The sequence below is a fragment of the Poecile atricapillus genome, chromosome 11, assembly GCF_030490865.1.
Source record: "Poecile atricapillus isolate bPoeAtr1 chromosome 11, bPoeAtr1.hap1, whole genome shotgun sequence".
In the NCBI taxonomy this organism is placed as follows: domain Eukaryota; kingdom Metazoa; phylum Chordata; class Aves; order Passeriformes; family Paridae; genus Poecile; species Poecile atricapillus.
In genome coordinates, this window is record NC_081259.1 from 1,327,248 (window position 1) to 1,340,313 (window position 13,066).

General features: G+C 63.0%; 1 protein-coding gene across 1 annotated transcript; it reads right to left on the reverse strand.

The window, feature by feature from the left end:
- Window positions 1-5,458: 5,458 nt before the first annotated feature.
- SKOR1 (SKI family transcriptional corepressor 1) lies at window positions 5,459-9,480 on the reverse strand. Its single transcript, XM_058847053.1, has 8 exons — window positions 7,504-9,480; window positions 7,266-7,362; window positions 6,846-6,953; window positions 6,692-6,763; window positions 6,414-6,488; window positions 6,258-6,332; window positions 5,645-5,710; window positions 5,459-5,556 (listed from the first exon to the last, which is right to left on the reverse strand). The coding sequence occupies exons 1-8, from the start codon at window positions 9,478-9,480 to the stop codon at window positions 5,459-5,461; spliced, it is 2,568 nt and encodes an 855-aa protein (XP_058703036.1).
- Between the last annotated feature and the right edge of the window lie 3,586 nt (window positions 9,481-13,066).

Here is a 13,066-nt window from a genome sequence, read left to right on the forward strand (position 1 = left end):
CTTTTTTCCCCACCCCGTTTCTCTCTCTGTTTTTACACAACCAGAACATTCCCAAATCCTACCTGGAACCAAGGAAGCGTTTAACGGAGCACAAACGCTAAATTGAGACACAATCCTCGCGTCTCCCGCCAGCTTCCAAAGCCTCGATTCCCGCAAAATCCACCTCAAATTCCCTGTTTGGGTGGAAATCTTCCAGGGATTGGGACATCGGCTTCCTCCGGGGAGCCCACGGGGGTGAGGGCGCGGAGCGACCCTCTGGAGGGAGATTTCCATCTGCGCCGGATCCGCGCCCAGCGGAGCCGTAAATCCGGGAATGCTTGGGAAAGGAGCAAATTAAGAGGTGTCAGACTTGGCAGGGTGAGGGGAAGGTGACGTTTACGGCCCCTCCAGATGAAGGCTGAGCTCCGTTCCGGAGCCAAAACATTCCCAGAAAATGCTCCTGTCCTTTTCCAAAGGGTTTTGCAGTGATTCCCGGGGAGGTGGAGCTGGGGCATTATTTTAAATAAAATATATATAATAAATATAATATACTAATGTATAATAATTTGTAATAATAGATATGATATGATATGATATGATATGATATGATATAATATAATATAATATAATATAATATAATATAATATAATATAATATAATATAATATAATATAATATAATATAATATAATATAATATAATATAATATAATATAATATAATATAATATAATATAATATAATTAATGTATTATATATAATAATTAAATACAATAATACATAATTAATATAATTACATTAATTATAGTATAATAATATTAATATAATACATAATGTTAAAATCTATATAAAATAAAAGTGGCTGTGCAAGCAAGGCAGAGCTGCCCCGCGCGCTCCCTCCTCACAAAACACAAAACCACAAAACACAAAAAGTGGTGTTAGCACCCAAAATTCCATCAGTTTAACCCAGCCCACATCTCCTCCCACGTGGACGCCCCTGTTTGTGTTCACACTTGCCCCTAAAATTCTGGATTTCAACCCAAAGGACACCAGCCAGACAAATTAAACGAGTTTCCCAAAAAAATGGAGATAAGGCAGGAATTTGGGACACCCATTTAAACCCAGGATTAACCTCCAGCCAGGCAAAGACTAAACATCGCCTGGTCCTGGAACTGCTGGGATTTTCCCTTAAAAGATCCTTTTTTTGGGGATTTGCAGGCAGCCAACAGCTCGTGGCTCATTTTGGTCACGACCGAACGTTCCAGGCGCTCCTGGACAAACACATCCATGGTGGGCAGAATCCCAGGAATCTGCCAGCATCCCTGTGGGATCATCTCCAAAGGGTCAGAGCAGTGCTGGGAGAGCAGGAGGATCCCTGTGGGATCATCTCCAAAGGGTCACAGCAGCCCAGGAAGAGCAGGAATATCCCTGTGGGATCATCTCCAAAGGGTCAAGGGCAGAGCTGGGAGAGCAGGAGGATCCCCGGGACACCCCGGGAAGGGGATGGAACAAATCCCGCTGGAATTATTCCCAAGGAATCATGGAATGATGGTGGCTGGGAAGGGCCGGAGCGGCTCCCCCGGGCACAGCTCGGGAGGAAAGGGGACAACCAGGCTTTATTCACCTTTATTCTCCTTTATTTGCCTTGGCTTCAGGCTTTGGCAGAGCTCCCGCAGGATCCTGGCGGCCAGAGCTGGGGCTGGAGAAGGGAAGGAGCAGGAAAAGTGACCAGGCACAAAGTGCAGCTGGGGGCAGAGGATGGAGCTGGGATGGAGCTCGGAGGGAGCTCAGAGGGAGCCAGGATGGAGCTGGGATGGAGCTTGGAGGGAGCTCAGAGGGATCTCGGATGGAGCTGGGATGGAGCTGGGATGGAGCTGGGATGGAGCTTGGAGGGATCTCGGATGGAGCTGGGATGGAGCTGGGATGGAGCTTGGAGGGATCTCGGATGGAGCTCGGATGGAGCTCGGATGGAGCTCTGATGGAGCTGGGATGGAACTCGGATGGAGCTGGGATGGAGCTGGGATGGAGCTGGGATGGAGCTCAGATGGAGCTGGGATGGAGCTCGGATGGAGCTTGGAGGGAGCTGGGATGGAGCTGGGATGGAGCTGGGATGGAGCTGGGATGGAGCTGGGATGGAGCTTGGAGGGAGCTGGGATGGAGCTCGGATGGAGCTGGGATGGAGCTCGGATGGAGCTCGGAGGGAGCTCGGAGGGAGCTGGGATGGAGCTGGGATGGAGCTGGGATGGAGCTGGGATGGAGCTCGGATGGAACTCCCATGGAACTCCCATGGAACTCTCATGGAGCTCCCATGGAGCTCGTCCTTCCCTGCGCTGCTGGTGGCACCGGGCGCTGCTGGCAACGTTCCGAGAGCCCCGAGAAGGGACAGGCACCTCGGGGAGGGCAAACATCGCGTCCTGCCCCGGGAGCCGCCGCTGCTCCCCGCCCGGCTCAGCCCGGCGCTCCCGAGGGGCGCTCCGGGCACTTCCCAAGGAAGGAGAACAATTCTCCGCTGGAACGCGGACACTCCGGAGAGCAGCGCTGGGCACAGCGGAGCTGCGGCCGCCACCTCCCGGCGCCTCGCCGGAATGGAGGATTGCGCTAGGAAGGGCCTGGAATGCCCTCAGTGCCACGGCAGGGACACCTGCGGCCGGCCCAGGGCGCTCCAGGATCCCCAGGGATCCAGGGGCAGCCACGGCTTCTCTGGGAATTCCCTCCCAGGGAACAATTCCTTCCCAGGGTCCCGCCTAAAACTCATCCAGGCGGGGAACAGCAGAGCTTTGGGACACTCTCCCTGCCCAGTGGCACGTTCGAATTCCAGTTCCAAGTTCCAATTCCAGTTCCAATTCCAATTCCTTTTCCAATTCTGATTCCATTTCCAATTCTAATTCCAGTTCCAATTCCAATTCCAGTTCCAATTCCAGTTCCATTTCCAGTTCCAATTCCAGTTCCATTTCCAGTTCCAATTCCAGTTCCAATCCCCATCCATTCCCACCCCCTGCCTAAAGCTGGCACGGCTGCTGGAGACCCTCCCCAGGGCACCCCCGCCCCAAACCCTGCCCCAGCCCAGGGAACTCCCTCCAGCCAGGAAAAACCCCTGGAATTCCCCCCCAGCGCCCTCCTGACGGCTCCGAGCTCTTCCCAAGGGGGGAAATCCTCTGCTGGGGGTTTCGGGGGGGTCTGTGCAGAGCCCGAGGTGGGAGATGCTGCACAGGGGGGGGCTCCAGCCCGGGCCGGGCGGCGGCAGCGGCCGCTCCGTCCCCGGGAGCCGGCAGCGAAGCGAGGGGGGAGCAGCATATGGGGACAAAGCTGCGGGTCTGGTGCCACTGGCCTGAAAGAACAACTCCATCAGCTGCAGCCAGCAGACCTTCTGCTTCCCCCGATTCCAAATTCAGCACAAACGCGGGCGCTCCAGGCTCCTTCCCGCTTTAATTATTTAAAAATCCTGACTCTGGTTGTTTATTTTCGGGGGTTATTACCGCATTCAACTATTTTGAGACTAAACAACAGCAACAACAAAATAATAAAGAATTTGAAGCTTTCCCCTCATTCTGCCGGTGAAGTTTAATTCACTCTTAATTATTTCATATTACTTAGACTGTAATAGTTTCATAATTTCTAGTATATTAAGCACTTAATACGTTGTGTCATTTCAAGTCGCATATTAAATTCTGCAAAGCACATTTTAATGAGCGCTAAGTAGTGGGGAAATATTAATACAACCTAATGGCTCATTTCTGTGCCCGTGTTGGGAGGCACCGCTGGGGCAGGTGGGCACAGCGTGAAATTGTGGGCAGGAGAGACCCCCCGGGCTCCTCCTCTGGGTGGGGGTCACCCAGCGCCGCTCCCAAAACCCCGAGAGGTGCAAAACGCAAAGGGAAAGGTGGAAAGGTTCAGGTGCCGCCCCACAAACTCCAAAATTGTCCAGATGTTTTGTTCCCTCAGCCTGGCTCAGAGCCTTAATTCACCCGGCGGGGTCTCGGAGCCGCTCCGTGTCCCCCCTGCCCTGCGCTCGCCTGCCGGGAGGTGTCCTGGGTGTCCTGGGTGTCCTGGGTGTCCCGCTGTGGCCAAAGAAGGAGCCCAGGATCCCAGAACGGTTTGGGACACACCTTAAAGCTCATCTCGTTCCGCCCCTGCCATGAGCAGGGAACCTCCCGCTGTCCCAGCTTGCTCCAAACCCGTCCGAGCTGGCCTTGGGCATCCCAGGGATGGGGAAAAGAAGCCTTGAGAACTTTCTCTGAGACCCAGACAAACAAAAAAAACCCAAAAAGCTCATCTGGACTTCTTCCCCGAAGGGTTTGGAGCCTCCATCCCGGCCGTGCCCTGCCCGGGGGGACCCTCCTCGCCCTCGGGGGGTGCGTGGGGGATTCCGCTCCCGCTCAGCTGATCCCGAGCTCGGGATTAGGGGAAGCTGCTGCATCTCCGGCTGAGCCCACGCGGTGGCGGCCCAGGCCGCGGAACGGCCTAATGAGCTCAGGAGCTAATTAACAGCGTCTCCTTCTCCGCGGAGCTCCCGGGGCCGGCTCTCCCCGCAGCGACCCCGCCGTGGGCAGCGCGCAGCCCCCGGGGCGCCTCCGCTGCCCTCCCCGAGCCTCGCTGCCCTCCCCGGGGCTGCTCCCGGGCCCCGCTGCCCTTCCCCCGGTGCCGGTGCCGGTTCTGGTGCCGCGGGGCTCGGTGCATCCTCGGTGCCGGTCCCGGAGCTCCCCCGGTGCCGCCTGACCCCCCCCCCGCTGCCGTGCCGGGTTAATTCTGGGCTAAACCCGGGTATTTCGGGTTAATGGGTGCGCGCTCCGAGCTCATTAACGCCGAATCTTCATGTGTGAAACGAGCATATAAATGGGCATTAATGAGCTCCGGCGGCGGAGGGGAGGAGCGGGCGGCGCCCCCGGCCCATCCCCGGTACCGTGCGAGCCCCTCCCGCCGCCCGCCCGCCCGGCCGGGGACCCCCGAGCCAGCCCCACGCACCAGGCGGCTTCTTCCAGTGTGTTTTTATTAAAGAACCAAAATCACGTACAGAGGGGGCTGTCCCCAGAGCGGGCGAGCGTTGTTGTGCCTCGGGAGCCGCGGGCCGCCCGTTAAAGTGCCGTTACATCCAGAATTTACCGGGATACCGGGAAAAGGAAGGAGGGAGAGGAGGGAGGGGAGGGAGGGGAGGGGGAGATGATAAATATACATCATAAATAAATAAAAATCCGACAAATACTGTACCAAGAGAATCACAGTACATTTATATCCATTGCACATAGCCACTTTTGTTTCCAGTCTGGACGAGGGTGGAAGAAGCGGACACACGGGGAGGGAGGGGGGAGGCGGAACGGGGGGGACCGGCGAGGGCCCGGCTCCCCCCAGCCGGGGCCGCCCCCCGCCCTATCGCCAGTCCGAGCAAAGCCGGGCTCCGAATCCTCTATGTACAAGTGTCTCCTCGTGGGAATGGCTTGTGTGGGCTCTGCCCGCATGGCTTCGGGGGTGGGGGGCCCGGGGGGCGCTCACTGGGGCAGCAGCGGCGGCTTGAAGGAGCAGTTCCCGGTGCAGTGCCGCGGGGTCAGCATCTTGCAGGAGAAGTGGTGCAGCGCGTCGTGAGCCTCTGCAAGGGACCGAGCTGTCACCTCCCCCGGAGCCCCCCCGGGCCGGGGAGGGCCCCTGGGACACCTCCGTGCCCCCTCCCCCGGTACCTTTTAATTTCTGCTGGATGGCGTAGCGCGCTTTCCTCTCCTGGTCCAGCTCGTTGCACAGCGTGTCTGGGGTGGGGAGCGGGGCTCAGGCTCCCCCCGAGGGGCCGAGCCCGCCCCGAGGGCACCCCCGGGGGATGGGGGACGGGGGGGACACGGGCACGGCTCTCCCGGCTGCCCACGGAAGGCGTTTTGCGGCCGGGAGGTTTTAATTTAGCGAGAGGGAAGGTGAGCTGGCAGCCGAGTGAACGGCGCCTCGCAGCTTTTTGAGGGGCAGCTCGAAATGGAGAGAGGAATTGGAGGGAGAAAAGGTACAGAATGAAACAAAAAAAAAACCAACCAAAAATACAAAAAAAAAAAAAAAAAAACAAAAAAAACCCCAAAAAAACTCCAACAAACCAAAAACATCAGAACAAAAAAAATCCCGACCAACCAAACAAAGAACCCCAAAGCAAGCAAACAAAAAACACCCTTAAAAACCAAAAAATAAACAGAAAAAACTCTGACTCCAACAAATAAACAAAAAAAAACCCATAAATAAATAAAATTTAAATTTTCAAAAATGAAATAAATAAATAAAAAAGACAACTAAATGTACCGATGGGCTCGGCCTTACCTCGGACGATCTGTAACTGCTGCACCATCTCTTCCCGGTACGCCAGCTCCCGTTTCATCTGGTCCTGGAAGTTATCTGTGGGGCCGGGGGTCAGCACCGCGCCCGCTGAGGGAGCCGCCCCCGGCCGGGCGCAGGGGATGGATGGGGCACCGCTACCTTTCAGGCTCTGGAAGTCCCTCTCCAGCTTTTTCCTCAGCTCCATTTGCTCCAGGACCAGTTTTTGTAACTCATCTGTTTAAAAATACACGGCGAGGTTGAGGGGAGCCCGCACTTTTCCATCTGGAGGCGGCTGGGCGCGGCGCTAATCGCATTAGGTTACATTAATCACAGGAGTTAATCACTCCTGCACAAAACACAAATACCTCGAGCGGCGGGGAGAGGCCGGGGGGTGCCGCGACCCCCGCCCCGCACCCCGAGCATCGCTCCTGCCTCACCTCGGGCCAAGTTCTCGATGTCCTTTTCCAGCAGCTGCGTCCCGGTGACATCCATGGCGAGCCCTTCCTCGCCTGCGGGAGGGGGCAAAGCTCCGTCAGCCCCCCCGGGGCACCCGCGGAGGGGCCGCGCATCGCCCCGCGGAGCGGTGCTTACCTCTGTCGGTATTTACAGGGCTGGCATGAGAGACATTCCTTTGGTCCTGATAGGATTTTCTGCTCTCTAAATCCTCTGCCGCGGAGTGATTGTCTTCTTTATCTTGCTCTTAAAAGTTAATAAACGGATTTTCAACCATAAGCAATGAAAGTATGGTCCTGATATATCCTTAATTACATAATTACGGACAAAGCCCTCGTTAAAACCTTCTTAGCGGACATCCTAATCGCTTTGCTGTTGGAAAGTAGCTTGTGGGCAGGAGCTTGGCCCATCCCCGCCGCACCGGCCGCGGCCCCGGCGGCATCCCCGGGCCCGGGGGGGGGCCCGTTCCCTCCCGCAGATCCCGTTTGTTCCGCTTTTCTCCCGAAAATCCCCCCCAAAACGAAAGCGGCCCTTGGGGGTCCCCCCGGCCGGCGTTACCCTTCGCCTCGGGGGTGCAGAGGAAGGCGGCGGGGGCTCCCAGGGAGGCTGCGGGCTTCAGCGGCTGCAGGTGCTCGCCCCTCTCCGGCGCGAACACCTACAAAAGAGCGAGTCAGGAGCCCCGCTGGGACCCCCGAGGGCAGAACCCCCACCCCGGCCCCCCTGGGACCCCCGAGGGCAGAACCCCCGGTCCCGCGGGGACCTCCGAGGGCAGATCCCCGCTCCCCCGGTCCCGCACCTCGTAGGCGCCGCTGCTGCCGCTGCGCTCGGGGCTGCCCTCGGGGCCCGGGCCGCTCTCCTGCGCTCCCGCCTCTCCCGGCTTCTCCTCGGGCCCCTCGGCCCCGGCGGGCGGCGGAGGCTCCTCGGGCCCGGCCAGCAGCCGCGGCGGCGGCGGCTCCCGGCCCTCGGCGGGGGCCACGGCGGGCACGGCGGCGGCTTCCTCCTCCTCGTCCTCCGGGAATCGGTTGGACTCCACGTCCACCTCGGGCTCCTCGGCCGTGTCCCCGCCCGGGGACAGCGAGCGGTAGCTGGAGCTGCCCTCGCTCAGGAAGTCCGGCGAGAGGTAGCCGGGCCCGCGGGGCCCCGCGCCGCCGAACGCCTCGCGGGTGCCGTAGAGCTTGGCGATGCTCTCGGCGTCCTTCACCACGGGCCGGAAGGCGGACAGGTAACTGCCCTTCCTGGGCAGCGGCAGCGGGGCGAGCAGCGCCTCGTCCCCGGAGCGCTCCTCCTCGCCCGCCGCCCGCGACAGGGCGCTGGGGCAGCGCTCGCCCTCGGCTCCCGCTCCCTCCTGGGGCGTGGCGCTGCTCCGGCCGCTGCCCGAGGGCTCCGAGCCCTCCAGCTCCCCGTGCCGCCCCGCCAGCCCCGCCGGCTCTGCCGCCGCCGCCGCCGCCGCCGCCGCCGCCGCCACCACCACGGCGGTAGCGGCCGCCTTGGCCGGGCTCTGCGCGGGGTAGGGCGGCACGGGCAGGCTGCCGGCGGCCGGCCAGAACACGGGGAACGAGGGGTACACGCCGCTGTCCTTGGCGGCGCCGGGCTGGTGCGGCGGCTGGGCCGGCTGGTGCGGGTGGGGGTGCGGGGGTCCCCAGAACATGCCGGGGGGCAGCGCGCCGCCCTTGCCCGCCTCGCCGCCCCCCGCGCCGCCCAGCGCCTCCTCCTGCTTCTTGGGGCACAGTCCGAAGGCGGCGGCGGGGAAGCCGTAGGGGTGCGGGAAGAGCGGCGGCGGCAGCTTCTGCAGCATCCCGAAGCCCTTGCTGGGCACCGGGATCACCGGGTAGCTGCGCACCGCTCCCGCCCCGCCGTGCGCTCCCGCGGCCCCGCTGTGCGCCGCCGCCAGCCCCAGCGCTCCGCGCTCGCCCGCAGCCTCCTGCCCGCTGCACCGGAGGCTTTTGTGCGCCGGGGCCAGCTCGGGGCCGGCGGGCGGCGGCGGGTGCAGGGCGGCCTTGGCGGCGGGGGAGCCGGCCCCGGGCCCGCCGGCGGCCGCCCCTTGCAGGGAGAAGGTCCGCTTGCGGGTGCCGCCGTTGAACATGGCCTTGACATCCTCCCAGGCGTGCGACAGCTCCTCCGTGGCCGTCTTGTCGCTGAGCTTGAGGTGGCGGCGCCAGGAGTTGAAGTTGGCGGCGTCGGGCTGGGTGTACTTGGAGTCCGGGGTGCGGTGGGAGTGGAAGATGAACTTGTTGGGCGAGAAGTACATGCTGCAGTAGCTGCACTTGATGCACTTGGCGCGGGAGCTGTTGTAGCGCGCCGGGATGAAGCTGCCCCGGGAGCCCCAGGCGCACTCGTGCACCACGTCGAAGGCGAAGTTCTCGGGCAGCTTGGGCGGCTTGTGCTCGCCCAGGAAGGACTTGCAGAGCCGCTCCGCCTCCCTCTTGGTGATCATGCCGCAGCGGCGGGAGGAGATGGGCATGGCCCCGGCCCGCCGCAGGATCTCCAGCTGCACCGGCGTGCACTGCACGCAGGTGATGCCCAGGGCCACGCGGCGGTTGTGGATCTCATTGTAGCTGTAGTTCTTGAGCAGCGTGTTGGAGATCTGCGCCAGGCACAGCCGCTCCTGCCCGTCGATGACCAGGGACACGATGGGCACGCCGTACAGGGAGGTCTCACCCACTTGGTTGGGCTTGAGGGTATTGGAGCCCTGGTACGGCTGCAGCTCTTGCTTTGAATTTGGGGAGGAGCTTGCATCTCTCCCATTTCCCATCTGACTGGCGATCGCCTCCATTCCCCCCCAAAACGCCCCTGCAAAACAAAATCGGGGAAAGGCGCTGGGTTAGAGGCGCTCCCGGGGCTCCGCCGCCGCTCCCGGCCCCGCCGCTCCCGGGGCCCCGCTGCGCGGCCCGGCCGATCCCCGCTGGGCGGCCCGGCCGCTCCTCGCTCGGCGCTACCGGCCCCGACCCGGAGCCCCTCGGGCGCTGCCGCAGGACCCTCCCCGACCGGCGGGGTCCGGCGGGGCCGGAGCGCATCCCTCGCTCCGCGGCCGCCGGTACCGAGCGCCGCCGCATCCGCCCGCCGGGCGCGGCCCCGCGGCTGAGCGGCCCCGGGAGCCCGGGACAAGGACATCCCGGGGATGGGGGGGTCACCACCTCCGCTTCCTCCCTCGCCGAGTCCCCGGGAGGTGCCGCGTCCCTTCCCTTTGTGCCGGCTCGCCGGGCCGTGCCGCGCCGGTTTGCGGCTCCAACCAAACGCTCCGGAGGATGCGGCCGGCGCGTCCCGGGGACCCGAGCCCCGGGCCGGAGCGGGCGGGCCCAAACTTGGCTCTCGGTGGCCGCGGGCGGAGCGGGGCGCGGTGGCCCGGAGCCCCTTTGTGGCGTCCCCGGCAGGCGATTAGGCGCGGGCGGATTAGGGGCCGGGGCGGGCAGCACCCGCCGCACGTAGCAGAAGGGCAGCAGCGAGCCAGGCAAATTGGCTTAGCGGGGAGGGCTCCCGGTGCTTAAGCCGCTTCCGTGGTAATTACACAAAATAACGGGGAGAGACTCCCGAAAACGCGCCCCGCTTTCCTCACCCCCCCCATCCCCGTGCCCACCGCTCCATCCGCCGCCCGCTCGCACTCACCGCGCCGCGGAGCCCGGCTGGACGTGCAGGCTCTGCTCGGGACTAGGGGCCGCAGCCCGGAGCCGGGGCCGCCATCGGCCGGGGGGGCCCGGTCCGCAGCGAGCCGGTTCCCGGGGCAGCCGAAGCTGCGGGGCGGGCGGGCAGCGGGCGCGCCCTTCACCGACGCCTCGGGGCCGCCGCCCGCCCCGCCGCCGCCGCGTCCGCCCGGGCGAGATGCAACAAGAGCGAGTGACCAGCCGCGCCACCGAGGGAGGATCCGGATCCGTACTTGGAGACGCTGCACATTGATCCGGTGACAGCTAAAATAACGGGAAGACACACCCACTTAGCACCAGCATATTTACATTAACGGCCTCCGGGACCCCGCCGCCGTCAATCACCGATGCGCTCCAGTCAATCACGGCGCGGCTTTAAGGCACGGCGGAACGGGGAGGGAGCGGGGAGGCGGGGGGGGGAGGAGGGTGTGGGGGGCCGCCACCGAGCGGGGACCCGCCCGGGCTGCCCGAGGTAAGAGCGGGGATCAGCCCCGCACCCCCGTGTCCCCCCCCGCGCCCGCCTCCCGCGGGGCCGCCGGCCCGGGGGGAGCGATGCTCGTTGAAAGTTTGCGTGGGGAGCGGGCGGTAACGAAAAGAGGAGCCCGAGGGGAGCGGCGGAGGGACCCCATCGAAATCGGGGATGCGCCGGTACCGCGCGTCCCTCTCGCAGCCGGGATGCGCGCTCCGGTGCGGGGCGCGGGGGCGGGAGCGGTACCGGAGCCGAGCGGGAGAACATCGAGCGGCAACGAAATCGCCGGGAGGAGAGGGCAGAGGGGGGCGAGCTCGTGGTTTTCGTTCCCCACGGGGGCTGACGCCACACCGGCAGCACCGGCCGGCAGCACCGGCGGAGCGGCTTAGGAGAGCCGGCGCTCCGGTGTCCGCCGGTCGCACCGGCGTGGCGGGGGCCTCCCGCCGCATCCCTGCCCGGGTTGGGCTCCCGCATGCGGCGCTCGTCACGGCCACGTTAATTAAACTGTAATTAATCATCGCGTCCGGCCGCGATCGGCGCAATTACGCCGATCAAACAGAAGTTAATAACGGCGCGGATCGCCCCCAGCTATCACTTTTGTGTGTGCCCCCGCGCCTTCCTTCCCCGCCATCACCGGCGGCACCGGAGGATGCGGCGGAACCGCCGCGGAGCGAAACGCAGGTGCGGAGCCGCCCTTGCCCTTGTCGAGCTCCGGGCCGCGCTCCACGCGGGACAGCGGCCGCCGCTCCCCCCGGGACGCCCCGTCGGGGGGGACGCGGAGCCGGTGCTGCCGGCCGGGCCTTGCGGAGCGGCCTTCCCGCAATGATCGCAACCCGAGCCGGTAATTATTCCTCGCCTTTTAATTATTTATCCTCCCCAGCCCCCCCTCCTCGAGCCATACGGAGGCAGGAGCGCGGTGAGCCGCTCCCGAGCCGGTTCCAGCCCCGCGTTCTTCGGGCACCGAGGCCACGCCGGGCTGCGAGGCACCGGCACCGGGCCGGTACCGCGGGGCCCGGGAGGAGAGGGGGGGGCTCCGGGAGGACGCGTCTCTGCCTCGGTTCCCTCCGCCGTGCCCGGTGCCCGCAGAGCTCCGGGCCGGAGCCCGGAGAGGCGGAGGCGACCCCCGGCTCGCCCCGACGGCGGCGCGGAGCCCCGGGCTGGGGAGCGGCTCCGGGCCCGACCCCGGCCCGGCCGCGCTCCGCGCTCCTCGCAAGCGCCGGATCTTTTAACAGTTGAATTGACTGCAGTTTTTGTCAGTTAATTAGGTTTAATTTACATAATTAGTACAGTATAAAGAGTATTGGGGATAATCAGGAGGTACGTCTCGCTTACTGTGTAAACACGGATTCGGAATTAAAAATCAGATGTAATTAAGGCGTGTGCGCGCGGCTTTTAATTGTAATGAATTTCTAATTAACGCTCAACGATCGCCGCACGCCAGAGCCGGGCCGTTTGCGGGCGCAGCCGCCCCCAAAACCGGGGACCCCCCCGGGGACCCCCCCGGGGCCGGGCGGCGCGGAGGGGCCGCGGCCGGCGGGGAGGGCGCTGCGCCCCGACGGGACCCCCCATCCTTCCCCGGTAGCGGGGCCGGTGCCGCTGGCAGAAGAAGCCGCTGGATAATTTAGGTTAAAACTTAGGGAGCCGTGTCACGGGTGTATAAATAAATAATCACGCGTGGCGGGCGCGGAAGGCCCCGCGCTCCTGGAGGGCTGAGCCGAGATTGCCACATAAATCACGGCGGTCTAATTCAGTGGAAGTTTAATAAACGCCTCCTATTGGAAATGAATGTTCCCCATTTAACAGTTGTATCAGCACCATATAAAACCATGACCCCAATAAATTTAATTTTAGAGGCCGATCAATCCGGGCTTCTCTCCATCGATCCGCGGCGGCTCTGAACCTCCGCAGCCTCTTCCGCCGCCCTTCCCGCCGAGGCGGGGGAAGGAGCGTTTCGATTAGGCTCTTTATTAGGAAAAGATTGCTCCGAGAGGCCTGAAAATTAAACGGTGACATTTTAATTACTGGACATTGACAAAGGGAGCGGGCGGCGGCTCTCTGCAGGCCGGGCACCCTCCTGCTGACCCCGCGGGCCGGGGGGAGCAGCGGGAGCCGCTCCGGGGAGCCCAGGGCTGGGAGCGTCTTCTTTGTGCATCCCGTGCACCCCCTTTTCTGTGCCCCCCGCCTCTCCCACCGTTCCCACCCCTGGAACCCCCTTTCCTCCCCCCCTGCCCTCCATCCCAACACAACCCCCG